Genomic DNA, 14424 nt, shown 5'->3' on the forward strand with positions numbered 1-14424 from the left:
GATCGTTTGAGTCTAGGATTTTGAGGCTGCAGTGAGCCATGAGTGTGCCACTAGACTCCAGCCTGGACAGCAGAGTGAGACCCTGTCTTGGGGGAAAAAAAAAAGAAATGGGGGCAGATGTGGCAATCTGGAAGATTGTGCCCTTAACCTGGAGTCTGGCTGACTGCAGGCAGCCCTTAATCCACAGAGTTTTGAAGAAACAGCCAGTGAGAACCATTTTGTCCAATCAATAAGATTTTTTTTTTTTTTTTTTTTGAGAACAAGGCAATGCCTTGTTCATCTGAGTAACTCACAAGATTTTGGGAAAAAATAGCCTTGTAAGTAAATGAATGAACAAACAGATGAATAAGTGAGTAAAAAACCGATGTAAATAATTGACTAACACTTTCATTCTTATTCCCCATACCCCACATCCTTCCAACTGCCCCAACTCTAGCATTATAAAAAACAAAAGAAAAAAAGAACCTTCGGCCGGGCGCGGTGGCTCAAGCCTGTAATCCTAGCACTTTGGGAGGCCGAGGCGGGTGGATCACGAGGTCAGGAGATCGAGCCCACCCTGGCTAACATGGTGAAACCCCGTCTCTACTAAAAAAATACAAAAAACTAGCCGGGCGAGGTGGCGGCTCCTGTAGTCCCAGCTACTCGGAGGCTGAGGCAGGAGAATGGCGTGAACCCAGGAGGCAGAGCTTGCAGTGAGCTGAGATGTGGCCACTGTACTCCAGCCTGGGCGACAGAGCGAGACTCCGTCTCAAAAAAAAAAAAAAAGAACCTTCAGAAACAAAAAATCTTTAAGCAGTCTTCAGAAAAAAGATACTAACATCTAATGTACTGTTCAGATCACGAATTGGGGAAGAGGGTCAGGTGCCACAGGACACAGGTGTCAAGGGTAGTGGGAGAGACTAAATGCTGACCACACACACTGCATCAGGCCTGTCCAGAAATGCCCCCAGCCCAGACATCAGGCACTCTGACATGTGTTCCTGCCTGTCAAACCTGTGGCCCCACTTCCATCCCTGGGCTCACATGGATCTGGAAGCCATAGTTTCTCTGAACTGGATACTCTGTGACATCGTAACATGTAGACAAGTCAATTTCCCCATCCAAGTCGGCTGCCTGCAGAGAGAAATGAGAATGTCTTGAGATTTTTAGGAAGCAGAATCAAGGCCTAGGTGAGCAAATTTCCATAAGTGATTTCCTGCACTGAGTTTATTTTTAATAGTATACACACTGACAAGTGAGGATACTGTCTATCCTACTACTGTACGACCCAGGCCCCTCCCTGGGTGCAACCACACCACCATTTGTCTCTGTATCCAGCTAAAGATAGTCCACACCAGTGGTCCTCAAACATGCTGCTGTTGAAATCCTTTCACACTCTTAAAAACTGGGGACCCTAGAAGAGTTTCTGTTATGTGGATTTCATCTATTGATGGTATTTACCATGTTAGAAATTAAAATATATATAAAATACATATTTTATATATTTAATGTATTTAATGTATTTTAATGTATTTTTTATATCCTCCGGACTGCCACATCTGCCCCCATTTCTATTTTTTTCCCCCCAAGACAGGGTCTCACTCTGCTGTCCAGGCTGGAGTGTAGTGGCATACTCATGGCTCACTGCAGCCTCGAAATCCTAGACTCAAATGTATATATTTAATGTATTTAAATGTATAAAAATTTTATTTAGGCCGGGCACGGTGGCTCAAGCCTGTAATCCCAGCACTTTGGGAGGCCGAAACGGACGGATCATGAGGTCAGGAGATCGAGACCATCCTGGCTAACACAGTGAAACCCCGTCTCTACTAAAAAATACAAAAAAACTAGCCGGGCGAGGTGGCGGGCGCCTGTAGTCCCAGCTACTCCGGAGGCTGAGGCAGGAGAATGGCGCAAACCTGGGAGGCGGAGCTTGCAGTGAGCTGAGATTTGGCCACTGCACTCCAGTCCGGGCGACAGAGCGAGACTCCGCCTCAAAAAAAAAAAAAAAAATTTTATTTAAATACATATGAAAAAATATATTAATAGAAATGAAAAATTCAAATATATTTGTTCATTTGAGAAAAAAACTCATTTTAAAGTAAAAATTTGATTAAATAATCAGTGATAAGAGTCACACGGCTTTGAATGTTTGCAAATCTCTCTAACATCTGTCTTCAGAAAGGACAGCTGGATTCTTATTTCTTCATTCCATCTGTTCAATACAGGAAGGTTTTTTTTTTTTTGAGATGGGGTCTTGCTCTGTCACTCAGGCTGAAGTGCAGTGACATGATTTTGGCTCACTGCAACCTCTGCCTCCTGGGTTCAAGTGATTCTCTTGCCTCAGTCTCCCAAGTAGCTGGGACTACAGATGACCACTACCACACCTGGCTCATTTTTGTATTTTTAGTAGAGACAGGGTTTCACCATGTTGGCTAGGCTGGTCTCAAACTCCTGACCTCAGGTGATGCGCCTGCCTCGGCCTCCAAAGTGCTGGGATTACAGGCGTGAGCCACTGTAAGAAGGTGAAGGAACAGCAGAAGTTACTAATTTTATGAAGCCTCAATCTTTAAATGCCCTTCACCAGACAATAAAGGAAGTATTTTAATAGCTTTTTCAAGTAGTTGTGGCTGTTCTTTGACAAGTAGTAGGCTCTTAAAGGTTAACTGCAATGTGGTATCTGAATTCATGCCAATGAACTCTCTGTTCTGTGTTACATTAAAACCCACGCATGCTTTTGTAACATGTAGTATTGGTCACATGGAAAATATTAAGTTATGCATAGCTTCCAACTGTCTACACATTTCATTATGCAAGATCAAAATATCGCCTTTGCTAATACCACCACCTATTTCATCAGGAGAGTGTAAGCAAAAGGAAGTTCATGATGATGAATACAAATTTTCCCAAGTTCTAATTTTTGGTTAGAAGCTCAAATTATATCACCAGCAACAAACTCTGTCAGTTGTTTTCCTTAGAGGAATGAGCTAACTTGGGTCATTTTCATGAAAATATATGCCAAACACACAAAATGAATGACTACAGATTTGCCTACCAGTTGTTTTTCAAGTAAACATGGTGTTCCACAAAGAAGCTGCTAGTTCAGCTGGCAACTCAAACAATCACGAGTCCTTTCCATGAGAAAGCCTGCATACTCTGGTATGCAGCTAGGTGATGCTTACTTTCCATTTCAAATCAGAATATTGAAAAGATGGGCATTTAAAGATTGCGGCTTCATAAAATCAGTAACTTCTGCTGCTCCTTCAAGGACCTTTATTTATTTTAAAACCATTATTTATTTAAACTGTGTGGCAGTAAAGAATCCAGTGACCACTGGTCCAGCCTGTTGTTGCAGCTGGGGCTGTGCCAAGTACTAGTGGCTTTACCTCCCGTTGCTTTTGCACCATCAGTACAGATGGCCACATGCAAAAAAAAAGTCAATGATATCTTAATATTATAAATTATTTTAACCATCACTGCTCTCCTGAAAGGGCCTCAGGGACCCCCAGAGGTCTACAGATCACACTCGGAAGTGTTCTTCTGTGCACACACAACCAAACACTTACACAGGCTCCTTACTTCCCCAACGCTGGACACCACCAGAGGCCCACCACCCACACTCTCCTACCCCTACTTCTTACCACTACCGCCTTTTCCCCTTCAGTCTGTAAAGACTGGCTCAGAGTATTTAATACATACTCTAGCCCTTAATGATGGGTATTTAGGCTCTTTCCAATCATCTGGCTATTACAAACGTGTGGGAATGACTAACCTGAAACACAGACGTTTTTCCATATGTGTGAGTATATCTGAGGGATTCCTGGAGTGGAACTACTGGGGAAAAGGCGAAAGAGACTTGCCAAACTGTTTAGAAGAGGTTATTTTTATTTGTAGGTGAAGCCCCTTCTAGTTGGTCTTTGACCACAGAATCAGGACTGTCAAGGGGCCCAACAAAGCTCATCTATCATATCCCGTCTTTGTCCAGAAGGCAGGGCACTAGAAGTTTATTTGTAGGTGAAGCCCCTTCTAGTTGGAAAAACCAAAATTTTTCATCCTGAGTTTTCAAATTTCAGTGTTTTTCAAAGAACAGAGAAAACAAAAGCTGCCCGAATCCACTGCACTGGGCTTTTAATTCAGGGCCTTGACGAAGCCCGGCATCACAGCCAGGAAAATGATCACAAGGATAAAGGCTGGTCTTGTGCTCACCTTCCCACCAGGTCAGGACTGGGAAACCCAAGAGGGCAACATGGATACACCTTTGGCAAGGGACCACCACCGAAGGGCGTCGTCCTCAGAAGTGGGGACATTAGCCCAAGGGGAAGCAGATCTACTAGCCCCAGATGCCGCCTGGACCCCTCCAGCTGTCTCCACAGCAGAGGCAAAGCCCAGACACTCACCTCCTCAGCCACCGAATCCCTGTAGTATCTCAGGCTTTGATCGGCCAGGACAAACCAGTGTTTCTTCCACTAAGGGGGAAGAAAAGAAAAATGACTCGATTACCAACTCCTATAACAGCACACCTGCCACACCATGGCAATGCGCAGCCAGAGCCTGTGGGACCCACCCAGAGCACAGGGAAAGCAGGGGACAGGCTGGCGCCTCCTTGACGGCACACAGAGGACTCCACTAGGACTGCAGGCAGCCATGCGCTCACTCCCTCAGGACGCTCACTAAGCTGCGACCCTCCAGTGAAGAGGCAGCACAAATAGCTGAGCAGGCCTTGGCTGTGGACTCTACGACCAGTGGTGTGGCTGGTGGCCAGGCCGTGAGGTCCTCAATAACTACAGAGGCTGCAGACAACAGGCTGGGCCCAACGGAACAGAAAGGTGGCTGTGAAATGGCATCTCCACCTGCAGGTGGCAACCCGCAAGCCATGGCCATGTGGCCCCCTAACCAGCAGGGGTAACTAACCAGCTAGAGACCAAGTCTTCACTGTGAGCAGTAAGGAGGGGAACTTGAGTCTTCATGCCAGGCCAAGGGCATTTGATATGGAGGAGAAAGAAAGAGGATGTCTTGGGATAGCAGCTCAGGAAGCAGGAAGGGAGTGCAGATGGGCTGGGCCATCAGGGCCTCTTAGGTAAGGACCCAGCAGACTTCTCTTCATGCCTCCTTGGGAGGCCTGGCCTTCCAGCCCATGGCACAGGGTCAAGGTGGGCTGGCAGGTCCAGCCTCAGATGGCTCTTCCTGCTTGAGTCTGATGGCAAGAATATACCATGTTTGCTCCTTCCAGGGCTAACACTGCCACTGCTGCTCAGGGGTCTCGGGCATGAGAGTCCTGCAGTGCTAGGCTACTGTCTACTTGGCTGGCTTGCATGGAAACACAAGCCAATCTCACAGCCAGAGACTTTCTTTGCCCCTGGGGAAGCCAGGCCTCTGAAGAACTTTTAGGAAAGATTACCAGGTGGGGGCTAGTGTTACAAGGCATCCCTAAGGCCTGAGGCCAAGATTCCCTTGCCGTCAGCAGACAGGCCTACCGAGTGCCCCTCCAGAGCATCTCCGACTGCAGAAATGAAGGCTGCGTGCCTGCACTTCTAGGAGCAGATGGGAGTCTCAGCCACAGCCCTGGTCCGTGAGACAAGGGGCATGGAGGAGGAAGGCATGGAGCCAGCACTCACGGACTGGCTGGGGACAAGGCCAGCTCACCCTCACCCTTCCCCCAGACCTGTCAGGGGCCACGGCAACCCTGCACACTCACCTGGCCGTCCTCATACTGCTTAGTCAGCCAGCCTTTCTTGAAATTCAGCAGGTCGGGCTGAGAAAGGGAGAAAAAAGAACAGCTCAGAGGAAACTCCTCTAGTGTCATGAGTGTCTGATGGGGCCAGTATTTCTGTCCAGATGAGGCGGGTACCAGGAAAGGGGTTTCTCCACCTGCCAGACAAGCCTGTGCAGCCCCCTCACCCTGGTGGGTGCTGCCCGCAACCCGCCTTCTGTAGGCGCGCGCGACCTTGAGGAAGGAGATGCTGGGCTTGGCAGGCTGGCAGGAGAGAAGGTATGGTCTCATTGCCCTGTGAGCGGTGTGGGCTCCGGCCTGTACAGGGCCCACTGCACAGGGCGTATCTGGGGGGCAGAAAACAAGCCCAGATGAAGAGTTACAGAACACTTTATTTGAAGGGAAACATCTGCAGGGAAGGCTGAAAGGAGAACTGATTCAAAAGTTCTTGCAGAAGCCACAGGAAGCCTGGGAAACAGAGACGTGCGGTGTTGAGGAAGCAGCAGCTGCAGCCCCGCTGAGACCCTCAGGCCATTTCTCCACCAGGAACAGGCTTGACCTGTATTTCCCACAAGAAGCAGGATGGCAGACAGGGGGACAGTGCCCAGGCACAGGGCTTTGTCCTTCCTCCACCTGTGCCACCTAGACACACCTGGGCCCTGAGGAACAGCCTGAGAGAGCACTGCCACCTACAGCCCACCTGGCTGGCCCCACAGAGACATGGGTCACTCCACCTCTGGTCCCAGGTGCTCTCTTTTCTACAGCCATCTGAGCAGAAACCAGCTTTGGTGTCTTTTTGTATTATTCCAAGGAGTAACAGTGAGAATAGGCAAGAATTGTCACGACAACTACAGAACAAAGCATTCTGGGAGCCTCTGCTCAGAACCCTGTCTCTGAGGAGTGAGGGAGGAATCACAGTTGGCTGCTGCCTAGGTCTGGCTAAGGCTGACCCAGACCGATAAGAAGTCCCTCTACAGAGCCCTGTTTCAACCCCAACATCCTGCCAAGCTGTGCAACTGTCCTTGCCGCCAGAGTTAGCTGAGGAACCCAAACTCAACACTATGAAATTAGGACACCCTACCCCAAGCGACCCTTAAATAGGGAGGTCCTCTCCTGCATGTTTGTAGTTGCTACTGTGGCACAAGACCTGAGACGTGGGACTGCCACCTGTCCCTCTCTGACAGACTGCTTAACGTGAAGATCTTTCTTTTTTTTGAGATGGGGCCTGGCTCTGTTGCCAGGCTGGAGTGCAGTGGCGCGATCTCGGCTCACTTCAACCTCCGCCTCCCAGGTTCAAGTGATTCTCCTGCCTCAGCCTCTCGAATAGCTGGGACTACAGGCACACGACACCATGCCCAGCTAATTTTTGTATTTTTAGTGGAGACAGGGTTACACCACGTTGGCCAGGATGGTCTTGATCTCCCGACCTTGTGATCTGACTGCCTTGGCCTCCCAAAGTGCTAGGATTACAGGCGTGAGCCACCGCGCTTGGCCTAGCTTGCGGATCTTTAACAAAAACTTGTAACCTCCATATCATGGTTGTGCCATTGAAGTCAAGCCTGCAATCTGACCCCGATGGCAAGGCCTATGCAGGTGGGTTCCCCGCTGGTGCTTTCTGCTGGGGACAGGAACTCCCAGATAAGTTAACAGAGAAATAAGGGGTTTTGTTTGAGACACCTGAAGCAAAACCCAGACTGAAGGAGAAACCCAAACCTTACTCCTCTTCACACTCCATGTTACACATCAATCTGTGGTTGGGAGCCCCCAAGCCCTGGGGCAGGCAGCAAGGAGACAAGAGGCAGTGAGCAGGCTCCCGGCTCCCTTGGAGGCTGAAGACAGAACAGGGAGGAGCTGGGTCAGCATGCTGAGCTGGCCTTGCTCCTGTACCCTGACCACTCCTTCCACACCTCTGCTGTCACAGCTCTGAGGCCCATGGAGGACCTGGTGCAAGGTCTGCTCTTCCACGTGAGGCATGACGCAGAGAACGAGACAAGCTCCAGTAAGACGTAGCCTCTGCCTCTGAAGTGCCACAAAAAGCAATGCCCAATGCCAGAGGAGCAGAGGGTCCCCACTGCAGCCCTGCCTCCTAGAGTCGGGAGTCTGCCTGGCCAAGGCGGCCTCCTCCGCAGGGCCTCCTCCCAGAGCTCAGGATGCCATGGAGCTCTTGGTTCTGCTGGGACCAGAAAAGGGAAGAAACACAGAATCTGCGTTCGACGGCCTGTGGGTTGGTGGGTGGGGGTGCTCACGGACACGAGGGCCTGTGCACAGAGGGACAGCTGGCGTGGACGCATAGACAGAAACAGACAGTGCCTCAGAGTGACAGAAGCAGAGGAGCACGGCCTCCGGAGGACACGGCGCCTGGGCTCACCGTCACGGAGGGCTCCGTGGACCTCCTGTCCAGTGACTTGGCTCTTCGGTGTGGAGACAGGGGGGAAGCCGAGGCGTCTGGGAGAGGAGCTGGGGGGGCTTCATTGGTGAAGTCCTGTGGCAGAGAGCAGCCGCCAGTCAGCACAGCCCAGGGCAACACGGGCAGGTGAGGGACAAGCTGGTGCCGTCCACCCCTCCAAGAGCCGCCAGGGCCTTGCTCCTGGCGAGGGGCAGTGATCTGCCTAGCCCCCACAGCAAGTTTGCGGCAGGGCCAGGCCAGGACCCGGGTCCTGAGATGTCCTCGTTGATTGAGCAGCCTTTTCTTTTGGATTCCCAGTCACTGTCACTTTCCTGGCCCCACCCCATCCCCCAGCTTCTCTGAGCCACAGAAGGAAGAGCCCTGGGCTCTGTGGCGGCAGGTGGCAAGCCATGGGCCAGGCAGTGGGCACTAGGCACCTTGTGAACAAGAGAGAAGCCAGGAGAAGATGAGCTTGGAGTTGGCCGGCTACAAAAGCAGCAGGCGGGTGCCCAGAAGGATTTCAGAAGCCGAGTCTACTTTGGGCTGAGTAGAGAAACGAGGGGTGCAGCTGTACTGAAAGAAAGAGTTAGAAAGGTATGACATTCAGCCTTGTTGCTGGGCTGCCTCAGAGAGGAAGAGAGTGATCCTAATTAAATCTGGGATCTAAAATGTGTGAGAATATCCTTCAGCAGAGATGGAGAAGGCTCTGATATGAAGCTGCAGGAGACAGGCCTGCCCTCGAGAAGGTCACCATGCAGAGGAGGCAGTCGGAGAGCAGAAGCCTGGCAGGAGCACAACCCAGGCCTGTGTGGAGGGGACTCGGCGCATGGGGTACATGCTGACCTGCCCCCGAGCCATCCCTGAGGTGCTGCCTGGCCCCAGGAACTCACCCGCTTCCTAGGGAACGCCCTCTTCTCGCTGCGGCCCTGGCGTGTGTCGCTGGATGGCGAGGGCCCCACTGCATTGGTCTCCATGTGCTCTGCCTTCTCAATGTCCAAGGCCTCAAACTTTTCAATCACCTGGGACCTCCTGCAAGAGAAGACACGAGGCCCTGAGGTGGCAGTGAGGTGAGTTGTGAGGTGGCAATGAGCCGACTCCTCCCATGCCCGGCCTGGCCTGGGCCTGATTTCGCTCAGGCTTGCACAGCACTGAGGTTGTCTAGACACGTGCTCAGCCAACCCGAGCTCCGCCTGCGCCCCTCCACGGCCCTCCCTCCCACCAGGCCTGCGCTTGCCCCTGCCCTCTGCCCCCGCGCTGGAGGCCCCGCAGGCTCTGTGGTGTTGACCCACTCGGCATTCACACAGCTTGGCACCCAGCAGCCTCTCCTGAGCCACAGACATGATCAAAAAGCAACCACCACCTCAGAGGGTGGCCTCTATTCTCATTGCATCCCTCATGATCACAGTGCAGCCCCCACCCCAAAATTTAGCAAGAAAGAGGCCCAGGAATTAACATTGTTTCTGCCAACAGTAAAAGGAATCAAAGACCAAATTAAAACAAAAACAAAGCAGGCTGATTTCATGTGAGAGGGCTGGCGGCCTCCTCAGGCTGTCTACGGCCGGAGATGGAGCTGAGATGGGGGCGAAGCGGGTGGAGGAGGCGCAGCGCCACCCAGCGGCACAGCAGGAGAGCGCAGAGGCAAGACCTGAAAGAAAACAAGGCTGGGAAATGAATACACAGAAAAGCACTGCTTTTTCAAATCAAATAATGGTGAACCAAAATTATACAAAGAATTAAAGAAGCAAAAACCCAACATAATCACTGAAGAGGGAGAGAGACCATGATTGTCCTCCAACTGCAAGAAGTCACCCTGGTGGAGTCAGAGGTGGGGGACATGCCAGCTGAGGCTCAGCTCACGGCGCTGGGCCTGTTCTCCCAGGGATACCTAAGTTACCTGGCGGGGAGGGTGTCACTAGTGCTCTGGACAAGACGATAAGAAGCCAGAGGAAGTGGGTGAAGGGCTTCCAAGCCTGAAAGCCTAATTATCTCCACAAGGAAGAGAGGAAACTAGATCAATTCCTGAGACCCCACCTCCCCCAAGAGGCCAGGTGCTTCTCAGGGAGGGCGAGGGAAAACCAGCTGCCTAAGATGTCTTCACCTCGGAGAGAGGAGGGCCCAGGGCTGGACTCTGAGGGCCCTGGGCTCTGCTTCCTCCCTGTGCTTAGACACAAAGTGTCTTCCTCAGCTCTGCTTCTTCCCTGTGCTTAGACACAAAGCGTCCTCCTCAGGAAAGAAGCTTGTGCCAGGCCAGTCTGCCAGAACCGGCAGCAGAGGCAGGCGCTGGGGTAGGGGAGCAGGAGAGGCCGTGGCATTGTGAGAGCAGGGAGCTAAGGAAGCTGCTGGAGTTCCCGGGCACCCAGGGAAAGCTTGGTAAGTGCAGGTCAGGCGTCCACCACACTTGAGCCATTGTGGTGGGATCTTGGTGAGATTCAAGGCTCACCAACAGGCTTCAGTGCCACCACTTCCAGGATGAGGGCTCCTCTGCCCAACACTGGGGCCTAGAAAGCCCCAGGAAAGCAGTGACGAGCTGCTGGGCTTGAACCCCATGCAAATCGCACGCCGTGGTATTGTGGGGATCCAGACAGAGGAGTCATGGTGGAGAAGAGGAAAGGCACTTGCTACAGTGGCACTGCATGGGGGCCTGGGGAGATCCTGTAAGACCACAGGCTCAGGCACCAGCTGCCTTGATCTACTGGGTGAGGCGGAAAGTTATTACTTGGTGCCCTCGAAGCACTGCAGGTGGGACAGCAAGCACCTTACTGGTCAGCAGAGAAAACGGGGCCTGCACCCTGCAGCTCCAGGGTTCCCAGGACATTATGTGCTGTGCTGAGGGTAGGGGGGTTAGGGCTGCATGGGGAGCTGGTCTTGCTGCCAGTTACCAACAGGCCAACCAGGACCACAGCTTCCCCCACTCAGCAGCCAGAGGTGACTATCCAAGAAACACTCTGGAAGTCTGAGGAACAGATACATTGGAGCCCAGAGCCAGTCAGGTCCAGATAGGCCTGCCTAGATGACTGTGGCTTGTCAAAAAACCAACCCCATAGTCCCAGCAGTCTGGCTTCTGAGCACACCTGTTGTGGCTGCCATTCCAGGCAGGTGTGGCCAATCTCTTGCCAATTTGGAGATTCTGCTCTAATCAACCAGGGGACAGGAATCCAACCAAGCACAGGGTGGGCTACTAGGGATCTAGTGAGCAGGCCTTGGAAAGCGACAGCAGCCAATCAGGTGTCACCAGGGTCAGGAGAAAGGGATGCTGCAGAATTAGTATGCAGAACTGGTGGAGGGTGGGGCCAGCACCAGGTGAAAGCCCATCCGTGTGGCAGTGCATGCAGAGTACAAAGCCCCCGAGACTGCACCTGTCCCAGGCGACAGGAGACAAGAACGAGTTCAAAAGGAGTCTCTCCGAGAAGAAGCCAAGCCAAGCAGGTGTGCTGAATGCTAATTCTGTGGTCTGGCGCTAAACCAGGACATGGCCGATCCTGCTCTGCAGCCACCACGACACACAGCCTGCTTGCCAGCCAGCATGAAGCCTCCCCTGCCCACCCACTGGCCTCCTCCTCTCTCTAGCAAAACCCTTTACTTATATATTTTCTTAATTGCTTAAAAGAGCACCCTTGGCATCAGTCCTGGGTCACAGGATGGGAGCAAGGACTTCCTGGCTAAGGCCCCACTGGGATCTGCACCAGCTATCCACTGTGAGAAGACACCTACTCCCGAGCCTCAGTTTTCACGTCTATAACTGGGGGTGGTAGTAACAGGTCCTCATCAGGCTACTATGAAATGTTAAGGCAGCCAAGTGCTTAGCAGAGCACCCCAGGGCACTAGGCAGGGGCTGGGAACCACTTGGTTGCCCTTCCTTTCCCTAGGAAGTCAACGTGTCATTTTCCTCTCAAGAGCAGCATCTCTGGGAGACACTTCCTTATCCTGGAGACTAACCTGCAGGCTGACAGGTCTTTTTCATCTGGGACGTTTGGAAGAGTGGGTGGGCTGTCAGCAATGGTGGGTGTTCGGAAGAAAAGGGGCAGAAGGTAAAAAACATTTCCCTCCACCTGCCCTTCGAGGCACGGGAGCTCATGGCTGCCTTCACCTGTCCCTTCCAGTAGTGTCTCTAACTCTGAGCTCGAGGTTGTGATTTGGGAAGGGAGGACACTCTGAGAAGACTTCCAGAACTATGGTTTGAACCTCTTTTCTGGACGGTGAACCTTGGGAACCTAATGAAAACTACGGGTTTTCTTCCCAGAAGAGTGCCTAACCTTAACCCTCTTCTAGGAAGAATACTGTGAAAATGTTTTATTGAGGGGGCAGGTCATCATGGACCTCCAGAAGTCTATCCATAAACCAGGCGGAGGAACCCTGCTATCAAGGCAAAGCCTCAGTTTATAGATGCAGGGGTGCAAGCCTGATTGAAGGCGTGCTTGGGCACTTGGGTCTGGATCTGGGCTTCGAGGCCTCAGATGGCATCCAGCTCTTTCTCTAGTTCTCCAGGAAACTCTGGAGAAGAAGGGCAGGGCAGGGCATGGGCCCGCCTCTTCTTAGGCAGCAGTCAAGTTCTGCACCTATGCCCCTTGGTCCCTGCCCTAGGTCCGGATGTCCAAACTCTGTCTCTCTCCAGCCAATCAAAGTCTTAAGAGGGCAAAAAGCAATGCTCCCCTGGAGGGCAAAAGCAATGCTATTGGGTGCTCGGCTGCTTCACAGGTTGCCATGCCTGGCTAATTTTTATATTTTTAGCAGAGATGGGATTTCAATATGTTGGCCAGGCTGGTCTCAAACTCCCGACCTCAGGTGGTCCACCTGCCTCAGCCTCCCAAAGTGCGGGAATTACAGGCGTAAGCCACCATGCCCAGCCCCTTCAGTCTTTTAGCGCATTCTGGGGGTGGGAAGGGGCAGGGGACTTCTACAGAAGTAGGCTACAGCAGGAAGCTCCCCACGGAGCATGTCCTTGAGAGATGGATCAGTGCTGCCCCCATCTTCCTGGGCACAACTGTCTGCCTCTGAACCTCTCTCAATGCCCTTTGCCCACCCTGGGACTGACAGGGTGAGGAGCGCCTCTGTCACCACATGTAGCTCTAGGGTCTCCCTGCCTCCACGCCACTTCAGAGAACAGAAATGGCCCAGGAGGATAAGATCCAGCCCTACAAGAACCAGGAAGCTGAGAACCCACCAGGGAACCTTAAGGCCCCAGTCCTAGGAGGCACAGATGTGAAAACTGCTATTCTTGGCCTCGACCTCTGATGGTCAGAAATTCTGCATTTGGCTACCAGAGCTGAGTTCTGGGCCCAGAGGGAAAATCCCCCTATGCTCTGAACAGAAAGCACGCTCCCCCGACAAGGGAGGCTTGGGGACTGTACGTGAGAGAAACAGTGTGAGTGTATGTGCATGGGTGGAAGTGCATGTGTATGGGCCTGGGTGTTCAGCCCTCCAACCTGCTCCTTACCTCCGCTCGTTGCCAAACAGACGGGCCACCTCCTCCCTGCCAGGGCTCCGGGCCCGAGTTCTACGCTCCAGCCGCCTTCTCTCCACCTGGAAGGCTTCTCGGTGGCTGATCCTGATGGCCTTAGGGACGTCGGCCAGGGTGGCATATTGCCTGCTGGCTTTAAAGGCAAAGGTGCTCCCCAGTCTCTCTGTCCCCCGCCCCCTAGTGCTGCCCGGGTCCACGTAGGCAGGTGGCTGGCTGGCCACATCCAGGGAGCCGAGGGAGATGCTGCAGACCATTCGGTGGGGGAGTCGAGGACCTGGGGAAGGAAGAGGACCACCGAGCTCCCGGGAGGGTGACTCGGGGCAACTGTACCTGTGGTTGGGGGTGCTGGGGCTGGGAGGGGAGAGCGGCGGAGGCAGCTGCTGCTCCTCGGCTTTCAAGTCCTGTTTGGTCTTCTCCAGGGAGAAGTAGCCGCTCTCCACCCGGACTTTGCGGCCACAGTCCATGCGGTCGCTACTCATGGCGCTCTCCTCTGGAAGACAGTGGGAGGGAGGGGACGCACTCAGCCTGATGGCAGCTTTGCTTTGAGGACTTTTTTTTAAAAGTCCACGTAGGATCCAAGCAGGGGCCTTCCCTACTTTCCATCTCTAACATCCAGCACAGCCCACTCAAGGGCACAGTCAGATGGAAAGAACCATGGATGGGAATGAAATATTCTGTGCATGCTTTTTTCTCTCATCCATCTCTCCCCTGCAGCTGGCTGCCTCTCAGCCAGACTGGCAGGCAGGCCCTGCACTTCTGGTCTGGGGGCTTGGCTGGAAGAGCAAAACTGTACCTCAGGACACAAGACAACCACCACCAACTGCTTCTTACCAACATCAAGGGGGAAGCTGACAGTCAACAAGCCCTTCAGTCTTTTTTTTTTTTTTTTTT

At 52.6% G+C, this 14424-nt stretch overlaps 1 protein-coding gene across 3 annotated transcripts in view; it reads right to left on the reverse strand.

Moving 5' to 3' along the window:
* Nucleotides 1-14424, reverse strand: part of MPRIP (myosin phosphatase Rho interacting protein) — a 153644-nt gene that overhangs the window by 41741 nt on the left and 97479 nt on the right. For all 3 annotated transcript variants that reach the window (XM_011952158.1, XM_011952159.1, XM_011952157.1), the window contains exons 7-12: nt 13864-14023; nt 8966-9104; nt 8058-8171; nt 5675-5731; nt 4377-4445; nt 1024-1113 (exon numbers count right to left, since the gene is read on the reverse strand). In XM_011952158.1, coding sequence (XP_011807548.1) covers nt 1024-1113; nt 4377-4445; nt 5675-5731; nt 8058-8171; nt 8966-9104; nt 13864-14023 — 629 coding nt within the window. The remainder of the gene's footprint in view (nt 1-1023; nt 1114-4376; nt 4446-5674; nt 5732-8057; nt 8172-8965; nt 9105-13863; nt 14024-14424) is intronic.

This window comes from Colobus angolensis, unplaced genomic scaffold (genome assembly GCF_000951035.1).
Source record: "Colobus angolensis palliatus isolate OR3802 unplaced genomic scaffold, Cang.pa_1.0 Scaffold335, whole genome shotgun sequence".
Classification (NCBI taxonomy): domain Eukaryota; kingdom Metazoa; phylum Chordata; class Mammalia; order Primates; family Cercopithecidae; genus Colobus; species Colobus angolensis.